Genomic DNA, 24,505 nt, shown 5'->3' on the forward strand with positions numbered 1-24,505 from the left:
GGGCAATCAGTCACAAAGATTTATCTTTTATCTTCTAACAAGAAGGATGCTAAAATTAGCTCACTTCTTCGGGGGTACTATGTATATCTTAAGTAGTTTAACACCATTAAGTTGTGTCAAATCATGATCTCAAGGTTTGTGAGATCCAGCCCCGCATCAGGCTCTGTGCTGACAAGACAATGCAGAGCCTGCTTGGGACTCTCTCTCCCCCTCTCTGCCCCCTCCCCACTTGTGCTTTCTCTCATCTCTCACAATAAATAAACTTAAAAATAAGAAAGTAAACCTTGGAAGTTATTTAAGATTACAAAGGACACAACAAAAATTACAGAAACTCAGGAAATAAGGTAAAAGAATGGCTGCATATTTTTTCATTGTCATACCAGAGAATTGTTTAGGAGACCCAATCAAGGATTATTTCACATCTAGGGCAGTGATGTCCAATATACCTTTTAGACAAAATGAATAAATGTTCTGTAACTGCACTGTCCATGCTGGTAGACACTAGATATATGTGGCCAACAAGTACCTGAAATGCAACTGAGGAAGTGAATATTTAATTTCATTGAACTTTGACTAATCTAAACAGCCACATGTGGTAGTGGCTACATTCTGGACAATGTAAACCCGGCTTCCAAACTATTTTTGTACAGCCTGTAGGGTGAGAATTGTTTTCATCTTCAAAAAGGTTGTGAAAAAGGCAAAAAAAAAAAAAAAAAAAAAAAGAGAAGAGTAAAAAACAGATTCCCTGTATAGTCCACAAGGTCTAAAATATTTACTATGTATCTCCTTATTCATCAACTAAAGTAAATTACTAATTCTCTCAGCTCTAAGACTGAACAAAACACCTTCTCTAAGTTGAACCTCTTAAAATAACAAATACAAATAATTCAGTTTCTTTAAACAAAGAAGTTTTCTATGTTGTTTCCAAATAACATAACTTATTTTTTAAAAAACAGTTCTTTAATCAATTACTGTAAGGATTCCCCTCCCCCATAATTTTGTTTTTCAAATGCAAGACTGCATACTTTATGCAATTATATATTAATTTAGTAAAAAGCCAACACAGAACATGATGTTGTCCTTGATTTAATTAAAACCCTACAATACTACTGGTAGAGAGGGAAGAGGAAACTACGGTCATAAGCAGTCACTTTGACCCCAGTATAACCAGTGTGAGTATCCCTTATTTCGACATTCTGGTATAACCCCAAAATATTAACCATAAAAAGAAACTGAACAAACCACCGTTTCTTAAGATGATTTTCACAACCATAGTGAAAAACACCATTAAAAAAAATCATTCTAGGAAATGCAAAGAGGCCACCAACCTCTCCTTTCTGGTAAAATCAAAACAAAAACTCCAAGTCACTACCCAGTATTATTACATCTACAAATTATTTCCTCCATGAACAAATCTACTGTTCAAGAATTCATTCATGAAACCAGGTACCAATCTCTCTTAACAGAAAAGGAAATGAAACCATACAGTGTCCATTTTAACCCTATGAGTCAATATAGGAAGTAATAGGCCACTTCTACTGGATTTCCATTTTCTTTACCCTTTCTCTTCTCTTATGCTACAAATACATTAAGTTAAAACTCAAAGTTGGATAAAGGATAATCACCAACTTTTCATATGACACTCTTACCCCTTCTTTTTCTCTCCCTCATAAATTAAAATGGGTGAGATGTTAGTCTACCTTAGCATACTTTCTTGGGTGTACTGTAATTTCAACGTGTAAGATTTATCAGCCCTCCAAATTATTCTTCTTAGAAGTCCATCAGATTGGTGTTCTGGCAACGGCTTGTGGTGGCCACTAACTGCTATGAGGTAATGCCTGAAATCCCACCAACTGATGGGCAGTTGTGGTTAGCAAATTTACCACCCTAAACATTCATGGAGAAACTGTATAAGTAGCCATGCCATTGTCTCCATTACTCTTCTTTTGTTTATTAACCTCCAGGACAGGCTCCTGAATCAACCAACTAACTTTAGCACTCAAATCCCTGCTATGGACCTTGCTGACCGCATCAATGTATTATCTCCCGATGCTTCACACTTCCATCCCCTTTATCTTCTCACTTTTCCAAGCTGAAGGGAATACTTCTACTTCATACACAGACCACTGAGGCACTTCTCCTTGGTTTCTCGGAATTCCTCCGTATCCAAGATTCTGATCTCTGCAATTCCTCCCTAATGACAACTTTTAAAATTTTCCAATACTCCCTGAACTTGCCCTATTTACATGATTCCATGAGTCTAGGAGAGGACAGTGCCTAAGGTCTTATTCCTTACACTGTTCACACAGTTCATTATGCCCCTTCTACCTTCACCTGCCAGAACCTCTCTGACTGGCAGTTCACTAAAAGTAGAAGGTAAGTCTTGTATTATGTCTGGATTGTCGTAGCTAATGCTGACCATTCAGAAACATTTCGGGGGTCCTATCCTGCCTTGTTCAATTACACCTTAGATTACTTTAGTGCTTGGTGTGTTGGCTTCACCAACACCCAGAGTGGGGAAATCATCACCTGCTGGAGAATTCCTGGACCAAGTGATACTATAAATTCAGGCCATCTAACTTTCCCTGACTCTTACTTCAGTTCCAATCCTTTTTTGTTCTTCTCCAATGCACTTCCAAAAATTCTGCTGCGTCCACCCTAACATACACCACTGTCTTCAAGCTCTCACCCTCCCTCTCGAGGCAGGAATTGGTATTCTACTTTACTGAGACAATTATTAAAGGCCATTAAGGTGTTCAACTACCCTCTTCCCCAAATTGGGGGGGGGGGGAGTGGAGAAAGCGTATCTTCACTCATCCTGTCTCTTGTATCTAAACAAGAGGTCCTAAAAAGCTGAATTTGGTCCACTGACATGTTTTGTTTAGCACACATGGTTGCCTTTTAGAATATATACTTTTAAAAGAATATATTAATGCAAGATTTTTATTGAGATATAATTCACAGCATGCATGGTTTTTAAAACATAAATTAGTTGCCTCATAAAAAACCAAAACAGATTTCACATTATAAAACCCAGACCCCTGGCTTTTCTTGGATAATGAACTCAGACATCACTGCGCGCATACTATGTAAGTGGCTAATACTAAGCACTGGCAGTTACCCTCTCCCACAGGGCACAAGCACCTTATTCACCAGTTCCTCCCTACCAACCAGCCACTTCCATGTACAGTCTCCCTGCCTGGACTCAGGGGGCATGGAATTTGTAGCTCCTAGAGCTAAAGGAATGTTCTAATTTCTCACTTTCAGGGCTGAGATCTCTTTGGCCTCCATTGCCTGACTCCAAGGATCTCACCAGGCATTGCATCCTTGATCTGTGAATGAGGCAGCATCTAGTCAGTACTTCCACTATCTCTCTGAAATTCAGTCCTCAGCCTTCTTTGATTCCTAACTTCTGCCACCACTTACCTCAACCCTGTCCTGTTGGGCCCCTACTACAATGACCTCTACTGGTTTTTGTCTCTTTCAGACAATCTGGCCCTACTGGTAATATCACATTGCTACAAAAGTTGCTAACCACCCCCAATCTGTCCTTGTATCATCACAAACCAGCAATGGACCACACTGAGGAGAACAAACCTGGGGGTATAAACACTCTCAGTGAAGACATTTCTTAGAAATGTAAATCTGATGGCATCACTCATGTTCTCACAACCCTTCCAGAAGTCTCTACTACCCGCCTGCTTGGTAAAATCCATGTTCTTCAACAGTTCCCCAAGTGCCTTGTGACTTGGCCCCTTTCCACCTCTGCCCATCTCCCTCCAATTGCCTTCTACACTTGGGAAATCAGTGATAAACTGGCACTATTTCATATCCCTGTGATTTTATACATGCTCTTCCCTCTGGAAAACTCTTGTTCATCCTTTACACACAATTTAGCAGAGCAACCCTTTCTCTCCTGTATTACTGTTAACACCTGGCACATACTTCAATAGTTAACATGTATCATACTATACTATTTGTTTCCATGTTTGTGTCCCCTACTAGGCTGTGAATTACTTGAGGTCTAGAGGCAACTGTTACTGTACTTCTTGGCACATAAGTTTTCTTCAAATGTTGGCTACCTGGCCTCACCAACAGGTCAAACTTTATCCACCATCCTTCCTAACATCAAGGCTTAAAACCTCTCTCTTAATCCCTACATACACTCAGTTGCCAAATCCCAGGGAAAACTTTTGTCACCCATCCATGTCCAGCTTGAAACAAAGTCTCTTCCACAGGTGGGTCTTCCTGCCTCCAAGTAGAGTTTCAGACAAGTCCTTCTCTCAAAAATCCTCACTGACTTTAAGGCCCAATGCCTTAACGTGGCATTTGGGTTCCTTGAGGCTCTGACACTTCCTACCAAGACACTCCACATGTTTTGGGGCTTCTAGCCTTTGCTCACAATTACCTCCATCTGGGAATCTTGATGACGCTTCAAAGCCCAGCTCAGATGCTGCTTCTGCCAACAAATTTCTCCTCTCACAAAAGTGGCCACTTTTACAGAGGATGTGCCTTTTTTTTTTTTTTAACCTCCCAGGATGTTGTCAGTTTCTACCTGTAGCCCCCTTTCTCTCTAGCCAATAGAACCCTAGCTAAACCTCATTTTCTCCCCTACTCTCACATGAGCTAAATGTAGTGATTTAACATTTTAAAATATTTATTTTTGAGAGAGAGAGTGCACATGCAGGAAGAGGCAGAGAGAAGGGGGGAGAGAGAATCCCAAACAGGCTCCAGGCCCAGCATGGAACCCAATGTGGGGCTCAATCTCACAACCATGAAATTGTGACCTGTGCAGAAACTGAGAGTCAGTCGCTTAACCAACTGAGCCACCCATGAGCCCCATTATTTAACATTTTAAAAGCAGGAAAACAAAGTAACCTGCCTGAAGAGACCCAGAATAGTTGTCCTCATCTTAATCAGAAGCTCTACCAGCTAGTTAAAAAAAAATTCTTATTTATTCTTAATCTTCCTGGGGCGCCTGGATGACTCAGCCAGTAGAGCCTCCTAGACTTTCGATTTCTGCTCAGGTCATGATCTCAGAGTTGTGGGATCAAGTCCCTTGTCAGGCTCTGCGCTTAGTGTGGAGCCTGCTTAAGATTCTTTCTCCCTCTGCCCCTCTCCCCTGCTTGCACTCTCTCTCTTAAAAAACAAAAAAACTTCCTTCCCCCAAACCTTCTCCTCCACAACTTAAAATATTGTTGATGTTGAAGTCTGCTTTCCTATTCTTAAGTTAATGGTCTCCTCTTACTCAAAAGAATGTAACTGTGGCATTCAACTCTTACCCATGAGTCTCAAGGGAAAAGAAAAAGAATTTCTTACAAGTGGGAGGATTGGATTATGAGTAACACACCTAGCAAACATAAAATGGGTGGGTGACACCCACTACCGAGATACTGTAAGACACACCTTTTCCAAAGAGCTTACCCTAAACTGTGTCGCAGGACAGGCAACAGAACTGGAGTTGGGAGGGTCTAGCAGAACATGCCAGGTTTTTCTGTACAGCAAAATAAGTACTTTCTACACTTGGGGTGAGTCTTGAGTAAAGCTGAACTGGGAGCAGGTGAAGCACACAGTAAAAGCAGTGAGACTAGTCAGACAACAGTAGTGGTTTAAGCTTGAGGGTTGCTATGGCAGAGAATTGGGAAAATAAGGTGGGACTGGATTAGTAAATGTTTTGTAAATCTCCAGGAGTTTGGAGTGAATGAGATAGGCAACAGGAGGCCCTAGCAGGTCCCAGGGCAGGAAAAGGATTTTCCCTGGACAGTTCAGTCTAATGCAAGGAGGGAGGGGGGGAGGAGGGACTGGAGTGAGGGCAGTGAAGTAAGGGAGGCGCACATACCTAGAATGAAGGTCTTAATAGCAGCAAAGGCAATGAAGAGGAATGGATGCATGTAAGAGATTTCACAGAAGCATTAATAAGACTTAGTTATGTCACACCTTTTAGCCCTGGGGAGTGTGAAGAAATTTGGCAGCTGGGAGAAAAACAAGAGGGGACTCAGAAGTTAAAAATTACAAGTTAGGAAAAAAATGAAGCACAGGAAAGCAAACTTGATTCAACATCTAGAATGTAGTAAGTTATGCTATGGAGAAAGATCACACAGTTAAGTGTCCCCTCTCCTCCAAAGATATTAAAACAAAAAGCATTTAGGCGCTTTTTTTTTTTTAATCTAAGAGGGAGTCAGGAGTCACAGCAGATCCAATTCTGAGAGCACTGTGAAATTCCTGAAGTAGGATGCCAGAAAGAGGATCATTTTGTTCCCAGCCAGAGGGCTCATCATTTGGGAGACAGGTAGCAAGAACAAGGGCCCTAAGTCTGAATCCTGGCTCCCGCACCTACTGGACAGAAAGACCTGGAGAAACTTGGATACGTGAGAAGGGGGGTTGCGCTTTGCTAGTTTCCTGGCTCGGGGAGGAAGGGGAGTAGTTGAAGGTGTTGCGTAGGTATAAGTCTGAAGTGCTGATTTTGAGAGAAGGTGAGTCACCACTTGCAGAGTTTCAGTTTCTCCAGCTGTTAATTTAGAGAGAGGAAGATAATAAAATCTACCTCACTGGATTTTTTAAGGGCTGCATTAGGTAATCCTTATGAAGTGTTCAGCTTATGCTCGTCCTACGACCTATAACCATTAAATGTGTTCCTCAATACAAGAAACAATACTTGTTAACACTATTGTTAAATATCCCCATCTCTTCTTGATATTCTGCGTATTTTACTACTATTTTAGTTTTGTCAGATTCTCAAAAGGGGCTGAAATCCCAAAAAGTTCAGAACCCCCGTACTGGAGGCCTGGGAAGAGAGAGGTGGCTGAAGTGGTGGACAAGGAGGCTGCGGGCCTAGCTACCAGGCCCTGCGCGCACCATCCCGAGGGCCAGGGGGCGGATAACAACAGGCAACATTCGCAGCGCGCTCACTCTGGGCCAGCCACTGCGCTCTGCGCTTTGCAATAACACCTACTCCAAACCTCGCGACAGCCCTCCGAGAGAGGTACTTTCGCCCTCGCCACTTTACAAATGGGGAAACTGAGGCGCTCCGGGATTGAACCGCTAGCCCAAGGTCACATGGATCGAGAGCTGAGAACGCGGGTCCAGGGACTCTGGAGACTGCGCTCTTAACCACGGCGCTTCGCTGAGTACCCACACGGAGCAGGGAGAAAAGGGGTGGGGGCGCCCAGGGAGCCCGCCCGAGGCGAGGCCCCAGGGGCTGGGCCGCGGAAGGAGGGCGGGGGCGGCAGCGGGACTCACCTTGGCGCTGTGCACCGCCTCCTGCGCCCCGCGGAGCTGCAGCCAGATGCGCGCGGGCAGCGGTTCCTCAGCCCCGAGCGCGCCGAGCACCGCCAGGCTCACGCCGAACAGGCCCTCGATGCGGCCGCGGCTCCGCTCCAGCAGCGCCGCCTTCTCCGCGGGCGCCGTGAATTCGTCCAGCACCGCCCGGGCCGCCATGGCGGGCGCGGCCTCCCGCGGCGGCGCCGGGGGCCGGCGGCGGCGACGCCCCCTCAGCGTGCTGCCGCTACACCCGAGCCAGTCAGGCGGCGTCGGCCCTTGCGGCCGCCTCGCCCCAGCCCGCGGCCCGCCGCCTGCCCGCAGGCCCAGCTACACCATACCGACACAGCCGCCGCAGCTTGGCTACTGCGGGTAGTGAACCCCGCCGCCCCTTCGCCACCGCCGCCGCGGGCCGGGCCCCGCTGCCGCGCATGCGCCCTGCCCACCTCCGTCATTGATGGTCGCCGCACCCCAGTAGAGGGAGGGAAGGCGGAGGCGACGGAACTCTACGTCACGCGAGGTCGCCATGATTATTGAGGGCAGAGCGACGGCTGCGGAGAAGGGCATGGGCGGCCTTCTTTCGTGAGGCCCAACGCTTTCGGGGACTAGGTGGATAGTGAATCTTTGGTTTTATAGATGGGGAAATTGAGGCTCTGAGCTAGTTGTTGGTATTGAATCAGTGTCACAAGGGATTTGGTTTGTCTTTAGACATCTTGAACCCCAAACTAAGGCTCTAGCAATTGAGTTTTCAAGCTTCTCAGTAATTAATAGGCAGATGGTTTTCCTTCTTTAGCTTCCTTCCTCCCTCCCTCCCTTCCTTCCTTTTTTTTCTTCCTTCCTTCCATCCTTCATTCCTTCCTTTCTTCCTTCATCCTTCTCCCCATTTGTCCCACCCGCCCTTCTTTCTATCTTAATCTTCGTACCCATCTTCTCTCTTCCTTTACATTGCCTTCCATCTTTTCTTTCCTATTTATTGTTCTTTCAGTAAAAATGGTAACAATAAAAAGTATGGAGAATTGAAAAACAAAGAAATGATTTTAAAATTTCAGGAGAGTGATTTCTTCTGGGAGTGAAGGAGGAGAGTGTGTTATAGTAGAGGGGATTAAGGGTTCATCCATTTTACTGTGGGACTTGAACAAACACACCCTAACCCCTCTCCAGCTCTGTTTTCTCATATCATCAGGGGTTGCGCTCAGTTATCTTCAAAGGCTTTTCCAGATCTTACATTCTCTGAGTCCATAAAAACAGATTGTGTAAGATAAAACTTTGGTTTCCTTGCTCTGGGCTAGATGTCCTGAATATAGTAGATAGATAAGGGTCATGGGAATATTACTTAACTTCTCTGTGTCTTAATTCCTTATCTGTGAAATGTGGACAACAATAGTACCTCGTTGTGAAAATTACTACAGTACATGGACATGGTAAGTGATCACTAAGTATTAGCTATTACTATTGATAAATTAGCAACACATTTAAGGTTCCATTTTCATGGAAAAGCTTTGTATGGATTATACAGCCATGTTGAACCTGTGGGCCTGGGAGCCCCCTCCATCTTTGTAGATTTCCCCTTGAGAAAGAAGGGGATCTAAAGATGTTACAGTTGGAAATGCCAAAGGTGAACGGCCTTGGTAAGAGGGATTACCCAAGGTAAAACCTCTTAGGGATCCAGGCTGCTGGGGTTTTCCGTCTGTCTCAGAAATTTAGGCAGGTGTGGTTCCCTGGTGCCCTGATAAGAGATGACTCAGCACAGGGAAGAGAACCACTACGCTCACAGACCAACAACTTCCTTCTTTCCTGGGCTTTTCCCTTGGTGTCTACACAACCTGCAGCCTTCCTGCATCAGGTAGGTGACCTGAGATTGGCTGAGGCAGATCAGGTGGTGAGGATGGCCTTGCTGATGGACTGCACCCAAAGCTAGAGTCAACACGTGTTATTTCCCGTCTTTTTGTTGCACTCACCTTAAATGGAATTGCTATTGTTCATTGATTGGACAAGGCTTTCCCCAGGGTTGTTCCTGTTTGCTCCCAGTGACTTCCTGGCCAGTGATTCTTAATTGCTTAATTATAAGTGGTGAAGAGAGGCTGCCTGGAGAAGCACACAAAGCTCCTTTTCCTCCCCCAACAAAAACTCGTCCTACACCAGCAAAAGTACTGCACACGCACACAACCATAAAAGAAAGCTAGGCCATTATACTGTGTTCATAAGTCACTGGATTGGTGTATTACCAGAGATACAGCTGTTGGGTTTTTCCCCCTGTTTAAAAGACTTGCCAGTTCATATCTGGTCAGCATTTCCCTTTAGGGAACTCTCAAGGTTTCCTGAGTGTAGGGAACTAGGAGAGAGGGAGAGAGAGAAATCCCCTTTTTAAGAAACTCCCTTGCTTCCTGCAATTTCTGAACCACAACTTTCCTCAGTTGATCAGCGTTGCCTATCTTGGCTAGTCTGACCAGCTCAGGACAATTGATGCCAAGGATGAGACCTTTATGGAGTCTATATTCTGAACACTTTACCTATTGTTTTTCTTTAATATCCATAACAATCCCATGAATCCCTCAATAAGTGATTGAGGGAATCACTTATTTCCCCTTCACCTACTTTCTTGGAGGTGGGGGGGGGTGAATTCCTACTCTATTCCCTCCCCAGCAGGGCCAAGCATATAGGAACACATCCAGCTTCCATCTAATTCTCCCTTACTCTTCCCCAGGGCGGGAGGAGGACTTATCTGATGCCACAGACCAGTGGCTTTCAGAGAGGGTACACGTAATTGTCTGCTGTCTGCCGTCTGCGGTTGCTCACTGTGTCAGTGACTGGGTAAAGTGTTTCCACTTCAGCCACATCCTCCAGTCCAGCTTTGTCAGTAATAAAGATGACATTTTGATCTCTACCTGTCTGACGCCTGCTTTTATTTCTCAGTTCTGAATGCAGGAGGGGCAGAAAGTATTTATTGACCTTCTAAAATGCCACCGGTGGTTGCTATTATTATCACTCCTATTTAAAATTTTTTGTTAATGTTTATTTTTGAGACAGAGAGAGACAGAGCATGAACGGGGGAGGGCCAGAGAGAGAGGGAGACACAGAATCTGAAGCAGGCTCCAGGCTCTGAGCTGCCAGCATAGAGCCCGACGCGGGGCTCGAACTCACGGACCGTGAGATCATGACCTGAACCGAAGTCGGACACTTAACTGACTGAGCCACCCAGGCGCCCCTATCATTCCTATTTTAAAAGTGAGGACATAGAAGCAATGTAGAGATCTCAAAATGTTTCACAGAGCTGGTAAGTGAGGTGGTGGGAATAGGAATTTGAATCCAGGCAGTCTGACTCTGTGCTGGGGTGCTCATACGTGCTATGCCATACTGACAACAAGCCTTTATCTGCAACCAACACCCGTTCCTGCCCTCCTGCAAAAGTAAGCAAGGGGAGATGACATGTTCTCATGACCAACCTCCTAATGCTTAGGTCCTACTTGCCTTGGGATGCTTTCAAAAACAGACAGACTTGCATATGTAATGTTGCTTAGCATAGCCAACCAGCCAACTAGCCAACCAAGCTGATGCTCAAAATGCCCTCCAACTGGAGGTCTCTGGGTGGTGAGTCTTCCTGGGTTGGTTGGTTGGTTGGTTGGTTATTTATTTATTTATTTATTTATTTATTTATTTATTTATGGTATAATGACATCTAGGGCTATAGAGTAAGAAACAGGAATACAATTGTGTTTCAGACACACGCATTTTAATATATTTTCAAACTGAACAGTTTTTCCTCTCCCTCATCAATAGTCCAAACTACCATCATCTCTGCCTTTGACAGCTGTTGGGGTGTCCCCCACATTCTTCCTGACCTCTCTTCAAATTTCAGGAGCTACAACTGCTATAAGGTTGGGAGAAATTATTTACAAATATTGATGCTGCAGGCAGAGTAATATTCTCAAATTGCAAATTTCATCAGTCAATCTCTTAAGATCCCTCAAGAGCTTCCCCTTAGGCTCAGAATAAAATTCAAACTCCATATTATAGGTTTCAGGCTTTGTAAGATCTGTCTCCTGCTTACTCCACCTCTACTCCACTCTCCACTTAGCCTAACAGACACAGCCTCAGGGCATTTGCACAGGGATGTTTTCCCCTCCAGCTTTTCAGTTAGTTAACTCCTGCTCTTCCATCAGATCTCAGCTCAAGATCCACTTGTTCAAGAATTCATTCACTGGCTTTTCTGACGGGTCAAATCCTCTTGTCACAAGCTCTTGAGGGCACTGTGGCCCTTTTGCTCATAACACTGGGATCAGTTTTACATATGCTTGTGTGATTTGTTTTTTGTGTTTTTTTTTGGGGGGGGGAGAGGGCACAAATGAGCGAGGGGGAGAGAAAGAGAGGGAGAGAATCCCACAAGAGGCAGAGAGAGAGAGAGAGAGAAGCGGGGCCCCCCCAGGGCTCATGTTTTACCAAAGTGAGGCTTGAGTTCATCCGATGTGGGACTCGAACTCAGGAACTGTCAGATGCTTAATGACTGAGCCACCAAGGCGCCTGTGATATGAATGATTCATGTCTATCTTCAGATGTCATCAGACTGTCAGCTCCATGGGGGCTGTCACCTGAGGCTGGAATGAGCTCAAAGTATTTCAGAAATGGAAAACAGGCCAGCACGTGGCCCTTTATGGCTGCAGAATGCTGAGGCAGGTGGGAGGGGAGGGCACCCACAGGTAGAATAAGGCTTTATCCTCCAGAACATGGTGGACCAGTTAGATTTTGTGTTTTAAGTATACTGGGAAGCCTTCCTAGGTTTTTAAGCAGCAAATGCACCATTTAACGTGTACTCTGAGATCTCCCTCTGTCCCTTGGTGGAGAAAGCCTGGAGGCCTAGAGTGGACCTGGAAAGAGCACTTAAGAGAGAGATAGTGGTGGATTGGACCAGGGAGGTTGGAGTAGACACAGAGAGGAGGAATCTGAGAGGTATTTTGGTGGTAAATCCTCAACATTAAAGTGCAGGGGGCTTGTTCTCCTTAGCTGTGGAAAAGCCCTGGTGCTTCTGCTGCTTCCAGTCTTGTGTTTCTTTCCCTTTATAATCCTTCTGTGTCATTATTACTCACATTACTGGAACTCCTCTGACATTAATTCACACTGCTAAGCTGCTACAGCATTGAGAGTTGTTTATAAAACTCAGTCATCTCAGGTGGGAACACAGTTTCTGGGCCAAGTGTTACTACATGACTGCGTGCAATCTACCAGCTCCCAGATGCCCTGAATCCACAGTATTTTCCCATCACCCTTTATAGCAGGGTTTCTCAATAATAACAAAATTGACATTTGGGGCCAGATAATTCTTTGTTGTGGTGGCCTACCCTATGAATTATAGGATGTTGGACAGCATTCCTGGCCTCCTTCTCTAGATGCCAGTAGCACCCTCCTACCCCAGGTGTGACAACACCCAAAATTCCCCAGAGAGTGTGTAATGTCTGGTGGGGGGAGAGAGGTGTAAAATACCCACCCGTATTTAGAACCACTGATCTACACAGCAGTTCGGGGAAAGCCCTATCTCTGGGGCTGAGCTTGTGGGAATTCTGTCTCCTCCTCTCTTCTGCATGAAACACACATACACACACACACACACACACACACACACACACACACTCAGAACAAATCTAATGAGAGTTCTCTAGGTTCCCTCTGATATGCTGTCCTGTCTAAATTGAGAATGTAACAACATGGATTAAGAGGGTCCTGGTCAGAGTCAGATGTGTGTCCACCAAGCAAGTGACTGGGTAACTGGCCACCTATTACCCATTGCTGCTTCTCATCAGCTTATCTATAGAATATGTTCTTGCCAGGCTGCCTACCTGTATTTAAATCCTAGCTTAAGTCTCACTTTTTCCAAGAAAATGTACTGACCTGTTCAACTTCCTGTGACTGGTTACGGCAATTGAATGACTGGTTGTTTAATTCATTCATTCATTCAACAAATATTTACAGAATACTTACTATGTGCCAGGCAGTGAGTAAGTCCTGAAAACATATCAATGAACAAAGCAAAGTGTCTGCTTTCATGATCTTACTAGAAGGGAAGACACAATGAATGAGTGAATGATATAGGCCAGGGAATGGTGGTGGAAATTTAGAGGCCTCAATATTCTACTCCCACCTGTGGTAGGTAGTCTCCAAAAATGGCCCTCAATAATGCTTTTCCTCGGGGCGCCTGGGTGGCGCAGTCGGTTAAGCGTCCGACTTCAGCCAGGTCACGATCTCGCGGTCCGCGAGTTCGAGCCCCGCGTCGGGCTCTGGGCTGATGGCTCAGAGCCTGGAGCCTGTTTCCAATTCTGTGTCTCCCTCTCTCTCTGCTCCTCCCCCGTTCATGCTCTGTCTCTCTCTGTCTCAAAAATAAATAAATGTTGAAAAAAAAATTAAAAAAAAAATAATGCTTTTCCTCCTTGTGTGGACATACTGCTCTTTGCATCAGGAATCTGGGCTGCCCTGTGACTGCACACTGATAGCATCTGTAGAAATGATATTCCAGGATTTCTAAGATCAATTCTTAAGAAGACTGTTAGCTTCTACTTCCTTCCTCTTGGAATACTTGCTTGTGCAACAGTCCTACCTGGAACCTAATTCCTGTGCCAAGAGGAAGCCCAAACAACTATGTGGAGGCGGGCCAAGGTCCCCATGTTCCCAGCTGACAGCCCCAGATGAGCTCCCAGCAAGAATACCAAATACCAGTCACGTGAGTGAGGCCATTTGGACTTCCAGCTGGTTCAGCATTCCAGACAACAGACAACCTGTGAAACAAAAGTACCATCTAGTCAACCCACAAATGTATGTGAAATAATAAATTGTTAATTCAACTACTGAGTTTTGGGTGATTTGTGATGCAACACTACATAAAAGAAACACATCTAAATTCATAACTGACAGACCAACATAAGAGCTAGACAGATATACATACTTATAACTGATAATGTTGAATGGAGGATATGGCTAGTTATTGCCCTACTCATGAACTGGACAGAGTCCAGTGACTGGCACAGCTGGACACTCTCTGGGCTTCTTTTCTTCCCGTACCTGCTGGGTTGGTGGGGAGGCCCGTTTCTGTGAGACAGAGAGCAGACACAAACGTGCTGTCTCTGCAGATCGGCTGGCTCTCCAAGAGAAGAGATCTGGGATGCACATGCTCAGTATATCCTCCAAAACTCATCAATCAGACAACTCAATCCTCCCATAGAGAGGAGGAGTGATAGGTAGCGACATAGGCCAAGAAAAGTGGTCTGCCTTGTTTCCTTCACATGGAAACATGAAGAATAGGGAAAAAGGGTACGCCAACAGTGATGAGGATTCTGAAATGGAGAAGATGCATTTGTAATCTTTTAGGTGGGCTGGACAAGGAAAGGCTCTCTGAGGAACTGACATTTGAATGGAGTTGAGGAGCCATGGGGATATGTGGAGAAGAGCTTCTAGGCAGACGGTGGTTAGTGTGTTTGCAGAGCAGCAGGGGGACTGTGTGCCTGGAGCATGGAGAGGAGGAGAAGGGGTTGAGGTTGAGACTTGGCCAGAGCATGGAGCCTTATGGTCCTGGGAAAATGTTAGAACTTATTTTACATGTGATGGGAAGTCACTAGAAGGTGATTAATGCTTCTTGATCAATAGATTCTCCAACTCAGGGCTGCAAGGGCTTCAGCACTCTTGCCATCATGTTTCTTGTTGGTGAAACCATGTTGGAGTCAGTGTGGAAGGGTTGTAGGGTTCCCATACTTGGATGAGGTCACCACCCTGGGCATGAGACTCCAGGTGCTCAGCTGCATGTACTGCAATCAGTTCTAAGACCTGGCTGCTTACCGATGCTTCTAGGGCTATCTGGGCAGTAGAACTTCAGACAAACTTGATATGAGTGCCCATAATGTATAGGACATTCTTATTAATTAATTTATTAATTTATTTATTTTTAAATGTTCGTTTTTGAGAGAGAGAGATAGAGCACATAAGAGTTGGGGGGGGGCAGAGAGAGAGGAAGACAGAGGATCTGAAGCAGGCTCCAGGCTCTGCACTGACAGCAGCAAGCCTGACGTGGGGCTCAAACTCACGAGCCATGAGATCATGACCTGAGCCTAAGTCAGACGCTCAACCAACTGAGCCACCCAGGTGCCCCTGTGTGGGGCATTCTAAAGTCACTGGTGGTGGTGGGAGGTAGGGGTAAAAGTGACTAAGGTAGTATGCTTATTTTCCTGGAAGAGCAGGAGAAGGAAAGTAATGGCTACATAATGACAGATAGAATGCTGTCACCACCACATGGGACAGAAATCAAGTGGTGAGGGGCAGTCAGAAGATGCAGAGACCACAAATGAGGAAGGAATTGGATGGAACTGCTATGGCATGGAGCACATGCTATCTAAACATATGTATGTGTGAGTGAGTGTGTGTGTGTGTGTGTGTGTGTGTGTGTGTGTGTGTGTATTGCTTTTCCGGATGCCCCTTACATGCTTGACCCAACACAAGGAACTGGGCTATGTACCCAGCATTTATAACAGTATGTGTTCCTCAAATTATTGATTGGCTGATTCTACACAAATGATCTCATTTGTCCACCCCCACAGACAACTCTGTGAAGTAGGTATTATGCCCATCTTATTTTTAAATTTTTTTAAGTTTATTTATTTGTTTTGAGAGAGAGAGAGAGAAGGGAAGGGGCAGAGAGAGAGGGAGACAGAATGTCCTAAACAGTCTCTGCACTGTCAGTGTAGAGCTCGACATGGGGTTTGATCTCACAAACCATGAGATCATGACCTGAGCCCAAATCAAGAGTCAGATGCTTAACCGACTGGGCTACTCAGGCACCCCTATTATGCTCATTTTAAAGATGAGGAAAATGAGACTTAGGAAGGTCAAGTAACTTTTCTGAAGTCTCTACCACTAGGAAGGGGTAGAGACAGAACTGGCATGACAGATCTGTAGTATTGAAGACTTCTCCAGAAGGGTGGAGACGTGCCCTGGTTCCCCTTGAACTCTCCCACACCCAAACAAGTACCAGGCTAGTTCAGTGACTGCCCAGTACCGGTAATTGAGTTTTATTGACCTAAAGATCTCCAGGACAAGAGGGTACAAATGACTTTTGCACATTCCAGGCCTGCAGGACACAGACAGCAGGAAGATCTTTCTCTTAACTTGACCAGTCTCTCGCAGACATGGAAGACACTTCTGGATGTCCTGTTATAAAACTTCTGCATGCTCTGGGAGTCAGATTTGGCCAGGAGGCATCTCCTCCTCCCAACAGTCCCAAACTGCAGCCTGGAGTGGCGCTTGGAGCTGGCCCTAACTTAAGGCCCCATCTAATCCACCCTCTTTGTTGTACAGATGAGGAAACCAAGATTCAGAGAGGGGAAGTGAATTATCCATACCAATGACTGTCTTTCCCCACAACTCAATCCAGAGTGGACAAACCTCTTCAACAACAAGGCTCACCCTTGTCTACAGGACGGTCTCCTCTTCCTCCAACCCCATCTGCAGATCACAGTCATCTTTCCGGTGGTCCTTGCCCTTGCCCCACAGCAATATGCTGCCTCCACAGCCAGAGGACCCCTGCCGCCCAGGGTGAGGGAGAGGAGATCAGTCCAACTACAGGGAGCTGGCTGGAAGACCTCTAAGGACCTCCTCCCCTGAGATGCTATTTTATGCATTCTTAAGAGGTCCAAGGTGGGACAGGCTCACAGGAAGCCAGGTCTCCACCCTTCCCCTCCAGCTTTCCAGAGTAAAAACAACGTACAGTTTCCGGAAGTTTGTGTGTACTGCAGGAAGGTCATGGAATATGTCAGGGTTCCCTTTGTTCTGCAGTGGAGTCAGCCGTGTGGCTGCCTCTCTCTCTGGCTCTCCATCACCACCATCACCACCTCTTGCTACGTCTCATTCTGCATTCCCGCCAGAGGTAGTATTGGAATCCCAGTTTTTCCTAAAGTGTGGAAAACACACCACTGACGGAATGGCAGATGAGTTTCATTGGTAAACAGCCAGACTTCTAAGAAATTGTAATTGTTACATATTTATTTTTACAGTTCTGTTTTTGGCAAGAAATACTGGACTTGCAGCTGTAGCAATGAAACATTTCTCTTGTAATTATATTTAACTTTAGAAGGTGAGTTGATTTCAAAGAATGTATTAACCAGATTCTCAACTGTGGTGGTGTGTAGAAATGGTCAGAATCACGAAAGGGGATGTAAGGGACCCACGTGTGGGAAATACTCATGGGAGTTGGTGCTTTAGGACCGTGTATTCTGTCTCTTTATGCAGGGACATGTGCTAAGAGTGGCAACCCTTTCGGAAGACCCACGTCTGAGGGTGTAAGAGCTGGCACTAGGCCGACCAAAGAACCGTCAGGGCAGGAGTTTTGACTCTGCCCTTTTCCGTGGTGCCTGGGCGAGCCTCTCTGCTCTGGGCCGTTTCCCATTTCTGCAATGAGGAGGTTGCAGCCCCGCCAGCTGACATATTCTCATTCCTTCCCCCTCCTACCAGCGTTGGAGCTTAGACCAGCGGACACCGTCAGGGGAAACGATTTCACGTTTTAGGCGCGCACTCGCTCGCTTATCACATATTTACTGCGCCCCTCCGTGCAAGGGACCTCTAACTCCCAGAAAGCTTGTTTGCCACAGGCTCCCGGCCTCGACCACCGAAGCCCGGAGCGCCACCTGCTGTCCTGAGTGCAGCTTCCGAGAATGAAGGAGAAGGCTTGAATTGAAGTCTCCCTCACCGCGAAGCAATCCCCTGAAGAAATTGGGGAGGCAGCTCTTTTGGGAACAGGTGGCAAGGCCAAGTGGGGATGCAAGGTAAATGGATCTGTGTGATTGGCAGAAATGCCTCCCACGGATGGAAAGGCCTCAGAGGGAACCCAAAGAAAGTGGGCAAGCAGCAACAACTGCATTTAGCCATGCTTTTCTCGGGCAGAAAGGCTTACAGCCAGCACCTCCAGGCAACAAAAAGGGACTGGGTCTGCTCCCCATTGAGATCCTGGGTGTGGAGAGAGCAGCTGAAGAGCTGCATCAGAGGCACAATAAAATGGATTGATAAATTAATTTTGGGGGGACTTTTCACTCTGTGTTTGTTTTGAGTGGAGAAGAACGTGTTGCAAGGTGTCTGTGTGCAGAGGGCCTCCATCCAGTCCCACATGTGGGGAAATTGCTCCCCAAAGCTCTCTTTCTTAGCAGTGTCAGTGATGGGGCTGGAATTCCTCTGTGTCCAGAATGCAACTCTGCATGCGGGTCTGCCTGGGATGCTGCCTCTCCAGCGCCCAGCTCTTCCACAAAGTCTATTTAGGTTTTCAGTTGGAGGCCAGGAGGTGTGGTCCAGGAGCATGGAAGCTTTCCACCTCAGTTGTTCCCTATCTTTGGTCTATCTGTGGAGGGGTGTTTTAGAATAGGAGTGCTCAGGCCCCACTCTAGCAGACTGTGGTGGGGTGGGTTTGATATGTGGGGTGAGATGTGAGATACACACACACACACACACACACACACACACACACACACATATATATCACATTTTCTTTATCCATTCATCCATTGGTGGACACTTAGGTTGTTTCCACATCTCAGCTATTGTAAATAATGCTGCATCTCCTTCCTTTCTTTAACTGCTATAGCAGCTCATTGCGCGAGACTGTAATTGCTTCCACCACTTCCCAGCTGGTGGGTGCTGAGCTTGTTTCCAGTCTCTTGAAGACACACTGTGAATTCCCACTGAGGAGCCAGCTCACCTTACCCAGAGAGTAAACTATAACTGCAAAGCAAAATGTGTTATTTAGACTCGTCCCCGAGAATAGACAGGCCCACATTCAAGACTGGCCACCTTTTCTCTGTAAACGCCGTGCTGTTTTTCCTCCAGCATTGGGATGGATCACAGTGCCATATGAAGTAGTAGGTGTGCATTTCAGGGCCCTGTGGTACAAATCAAGTGTCTTCACACATTGCAGTCACCCATGTTGTGGTCAGCTCACACTGTGAGAGGCTTTTGGAACAGAGGGCCCAGCAGGTCTACAGTCCCCCATCTCATGCCCTTTTTGGACTTGTTGGGTGGGATGGTGGGTGGCGTCACTCAAGATATTAAGCTTTTTGTTGACAGAGAGGTGCATACAGGTGAATTAATGTGAGTTGCATGTGGAGGGCTGCCTCTTGCTGTACTACATGGTGATAATTACCCCCCATGGGTGCTCTGATGGCCTTCCCATTAGCGTTTTCTCTCCCTCTCCCTCATTAAACTGTGAGTTGCTTAAAGCCCAAAGCGGGGACTCATTTGTCCCTGCAGTTCTCACAGCCTTGGAAGTCTGACCTGGGTGCAGGCAATGCCTGAGTATTTACCACCTACCAGGTGCCCGTAGAGCACTATATTCAATTACCTCACTTAATCCTCCTAACAACTCCCAGAATGAGGTGCTATCGTTATTCCTAGTTTTGAGATGAAGGAGGCACAGAGAGGTCGAACCACCCATCAAAGTCACACAGCTCCTAATTGGCAACGCTGAGATTGTGAATCTGGGCAGTTTGGCTCCAGAATCTGCCTTCTTCACTGCTCTGCTATGCTGCTTCAGTGATCTTTTCTCTCTGTCTTGGAAAGTTTGGGAGGAAAGGGGATGGTGTTTACTTTAATTCAACCTAAAACAGTAACATTAGGTTTAGCAAAAGTGTATTGTGAGTCCTGGTTCTGTTACTAATTAGCTGTTACAATTTTGGAACAGTTACTTAATGTTTTTGTTTCTCACCCATAACACAGGGACAATAGTACTGATTGCAAGGGGCTACTGTGAGGCTGAGATGAATAAGTCTACAGAGGGGGCTTACACTAGTCGGTAGTCAACATGCAGCATGCTGCTTCCATGTACCAGGCCATGGGCCAGATCCTCCATGTTCATGGTGCGTGGATCAGCAGCGTGGGCATCATCTGAACACTTGTGAGAAATGCAGAATCTCAGGCCTCACCGCAGACCAGCTGAATCAGAATCTGCATTTTAGCGAGGTGCCCAGGTGGTTTATGTATGCTGTAAAGTCCTAGAAAGCCCTGCTCTACAGCAGTGGCTTCCAATCACCCGCTTCCATCAGACTCCCAGGTGCAACTTCTGACCCCCGAGGATGGTGTGTGTGTTGGTGGCAGACAACACACTTTTGCTAGCTCGTTTAGCCTCTTCTGAAGGTTGGCGATAAGCCAGGCTTGGAGACCCAGCTATGAGAGGCAGTAGAGATGAATGAATGAAGCCGTTTCTGCACTTTTGATGTGACAGGACATCTTTTTGGTTGGAGTGTCCAACGTTTGGCATCTTTTTCTGGGTCCCCCTTCCATCCTTGCCCAACTTAACATTTTGAGAAACAGAGCTTTAGTGACTCAGGAAGGGTGGTCAGAGACAAGAGTGCCACCCTGTGGCAAGATCCTGGCATTACCACTAAGAATACTGTTGGTAAAGTTAAGGACACAGTGACTTCCATCTGCGATAATAGGGACAGTAATAGCTAAATTGTATTGAGCTTTTGTTATGTGCCAGATACCATGCCTGGATCCCCCCCCCCCCCGCCACGGATTCATTTATATAAAACTCACAATGAGAGAATGAAGTAGGTACGATTTTCTCCATATTGCAGGGCCGGGGGAGCAGAGGTTGGGATAAATGTACTGACTTGCTCAGGGGCTCTGGGTACTCAACACTGGAGCTGGGAGGGTACTCAGGGCAGCCTGGCTCCAGAGCCCACCATTGTACATTAGTTTTGATATATTTCCTTGGAGCCAAGAGAAGGAGCCCTTTCTGGCGTAGACCCTTTGGGTTTAGACTATATTTAAGCGTGTGCTATTTTGTTTCCGGGAGCAGGCAGCGAGTGCTGGGCCAGGTGTCAGAGACCTGGTGCTAGCATGAACTCCCCTCCTTCCCAAGAAGTCTCAGGCTCATTGGTGTACTTTTTTCTGAGTTTGTAGGAGAGAGGATAATAATATTTGAGCGGTTTACCTTATAGTGTCTTTGCAACAATGCAAGGAAGCCCCTGGGAAACAGAAAATTGGACTGAAAATTACATGGCAGTGGGAAAGGCAAGGTGGTGTCTGATATTCTCAGGGAATAAAAGGTTAAAAATGTATGATTTTTCCCCCCAGTACTTCAAACCAGCTGCATTAGTCAGAACAGACAATTATGCTGGGTTAATAATAAACTCTAACATCTCAGCAGTTGAAAAGAACAGAGTGTCTCTCTCATCAATGATGTAAGCACACAGGGCTCCACTCCTCTTAGTCCCTCAGGACCCAGGCTGGCAGAGGTATCTCAACAGGCAGCAAAAAGAGCCTGGAGACCACCAACTGCCCCTTCAGATCACATGGCCATGCATGAACTCTAGGGCTCAGAAGACAGGTGAGTATTTGTGACCCAGTGATTTCCTTCCTTCCTTCTTTCCTCCTTCCCTTTCTTCCTGCCTTCCCTCCCTTCTTGTTTACTGAGTGCCTGCTACCTGTGGTGTTGTTCTTCACAGGGGGGTTATGGATAAGACAACATTCCATCTCAAGGCCCACGTGGTCTCATGGTGAAGTCAGAAAGCTGACAGGGATAATTATGGGGGGATATGTGAGCACAGAGAAGGGGCAGCTCGGTCAGCCTGAGGAGTAGTTAGGGAAGGCTTCCTGATGAGGCGGTACAAAAGTTCCAAAGGACGAGCCAGAATAAGTCTGGTGAAAGAGGCAGGGAAGAGCATTTTCAACAGAAGATAGGCAGAAGATATTTGGTGCACAGGAGGGCTCTTTGGGCTCAGTGAGGGGTTCTCTAGGTCTGAGGTATGTCAGAGGTGGATGAGTGGATAAGGAGGCATGGTAGGAGTTGGGGCCAGATTATATAGGTCTGTGGACAGTTGCAGAGTTTGCACTTTACGTGAGGCAATGGAGCCATAAAAAGGTTTTAAGCATGGCAGTGATGTGGGAAGTCCTCTTCAGGGTGGGTGGGAGGAGGAAGAGTTGGGAGTAGAAAGACGGTTAGGGTGCTAGTGTAATACATAGAAGGAGGTGATGGGGAGTCCGGGCAGAGGGAGGATGGGCACATCTGAGAGGTTATACACAGGCATAGTCTTCAGGACTTGGTTTAAACTGAAAGTGGGGTAATGCCAAACCTTTAAAAATGCCTGAGTTTCAAATTGCATGAAATGGATACGATTTATTCATTCAAGATATGTATTAATGTCTGTCACAGGCCTGTTCTAGGTGCTTCAGATACCCCGTGGGGAAAAAAAAATCACAATTTCCTGCCCCTCACGAGGCTTATAGTCTAATGGAAGAGCAGGCAATAAATATGTTTATAAACTAGATAGTATATTAAAAAGTACGTGCCATGTGAGGAAAGGATAGGGCAAGGGTGGTCAGGAGTGTTGGAAGGGAGAGGGCTCAATATTTTAAATAGAATGGTTAGAGAAGTTCTCACTTAGAGGTGGCATTCTCGAAGGGATGTGGAGGTGAGAGAGGACACATTTCATGTTCTACAGGCTGGACCGAGGGAGGAGGAAAGGTTGGCAGTGCACACGTTTCTGTGGAGACATTTTCCTTTAAACAGCCTTCCTGGAAGCCCACAACATATTTCTACTTTCATCTCATTTTCCAGGACTTGTGTTTCTGGAACACACATTCTCTTTGGACAAGGACCATTTGATCTGTTGTTTATGCCTTCCTCATTCCAGGCATTGGACTAACTATTGGGTAGTTTTGACTGCATTTGGAATGTTCTAGGAACTCATCGGTCCTTTGGTAGATAAACACTTTTTGGGCATGAATAATGTCTTCACATGTTTGGATCTGTTTTTTGTTTTGTTTGTTTTTGTTGTTGTTTGAACCTTTTTTTTTATTTGTTGCTGTTTTTTTTCCTCATTTCATTTTCAAAGTTTAACTTTCGTTTTGAAATCCCCTGCAGTATGACTCCCCCTGCCATCTTCCTCAGATCTAAGTCATGATTCTTTTTTTTTTTTCAACGTTTATTTATTTTTGGGACAGAGAGAGACAGGGCATGAACGGGGGAGGGACAGAGAGAGAGGGACACACAGAATCGGAAACAGGCTCCAGGCTCCGAGCCATCAGCCCAGAGCCTGACGCGGGGCTCGAACTCACGGACCGCGAGATCGTGACCTGGCTGAAGTCGGACGCTTAACCGACTGCGCCACCCAGGCGCCCCCTAAGTCATGATTCTTACCAACCTACATAAGCCTTGTTATGGGCTGAATTTTATCCCCCCAAATTCATACATTGAAGCCCTAACTCCCAGTACTTCAAAATGTGACTATATTTGGAAATTGGGCCTTTAAAGAGGTAATAAAAGTTACACCACTTACAATCAGGGACATAAAAATCAAAACCTCACACCTGTCAGAATGACTAAAATCAACAACACAAGAAACAACAGGTGTTGATGAGAATGTGGAGAAAAAGGAACCCTTGTGCCTTATTGGTAGGAATGCAAACTGGTGCAGCCACTCTAGAAAACAGTGTGGCATTTCCTCAAAAAGTTAAAAATAGGACTACCCTATGATCCAGCAATTGAACTACTAGGTATTTACCCAAAGAATACAAAAACACTAATTCAAAGTGATACACGCATCCCTATGTTTAGAGCAGCTTTATTTACAATAGCCAAGGGGCACCTGGGTGGCTCAATCAGTTAAGTGTCTGACTTCAGCTCAGGTCATGATCTCACAGTTTGTGGATTTGAGTCCTGTGTTGGGTTCTATGCTGACAGCTCAGAGCCTGGAGCCTACTTTGAATTCTGTGTCTCCCTCTCTCTCTGCCCCTTCCTTGCTTATACTCTTGTCTGTCTGTAAAAAATAAATAAACATTAAAAAATTACAATAGCCAAGATATGGTAGCAGTCCAAGTGTCCATCAAGTGATGAATGAATAAAGAAGATGTGGTATATACAATGGAATATTATTTAGCCATAAAAAGAATGAAATCTCACCATTTGCAATGATGTGGATGGAGCTAGACAGTATAATGTTAAGCGAGATAAGTCAGAGAAAAACAAGGACCACGTGATTTCACTCATATGTAGAATTTCAGAAACAAAACAAACAAACAAAGGGAAAAAGTAAGAGAGAGAGAGAGAAACCAAGAAACAGACTCTTATCTATAGAGAACAAACTGATGGTTACAAGAAAGGAGGTGGGTAGGTGATGGGTTAAATTGGTGATGGGGATTAAGTAGTGCACTTGTGATGAACACCAGGTAATGAATGGAAGTGTTGAGTCACTGTGAAGGAGTTTACACCTGAAACTAATATTACACTATATGT

At 45.7% G+C, this 24,505-nt stretch overlaps 1 protein-coding gene across 1 annotated transcript in view; it reads right to left on the bottom strand.

Moving 5' to 3' along the window:
- The window catches only part of N4BP1 (NEDD4 binding protein 1), a 50,940-nt gene extending 43,486 nt beyond the window's left edge, over window positions 1-7,454 (bottom strand). Inside the window, exon 1 of the mRNA XM_043599148.1 lies at window positions 7,240-7,454. Within this exon, the coding sequence (XP_043455083.1) occupies window positions 7,240-7,437 (198 nt within the window). The 5' untranslated portion in view covers window positions 7,438-7,454. The remainder of the gene's footprint in view (window positions 1-7,239) is intronic.
- Between the last annotated feature and the right edge of the window lie 17,051 nt (window positions 7,455-24,505).

This window comes from Prionailurus bengalensis, chromosome E2, assembly GCF_016509475.1.
Source record: "Prionailurus bengalensis isolate Pbe53 chromosome E2, Fcat_Pben_1.1_paternal_pri, whole genome shotgun sequence".
NCBI classification, from domain to species: domain Eukaryota; kingdom Metazoa; phylum Chordata; class Mammalia; order Carnivora; family Felidae; genus Prionailurus; species Prionailurus bengalensis.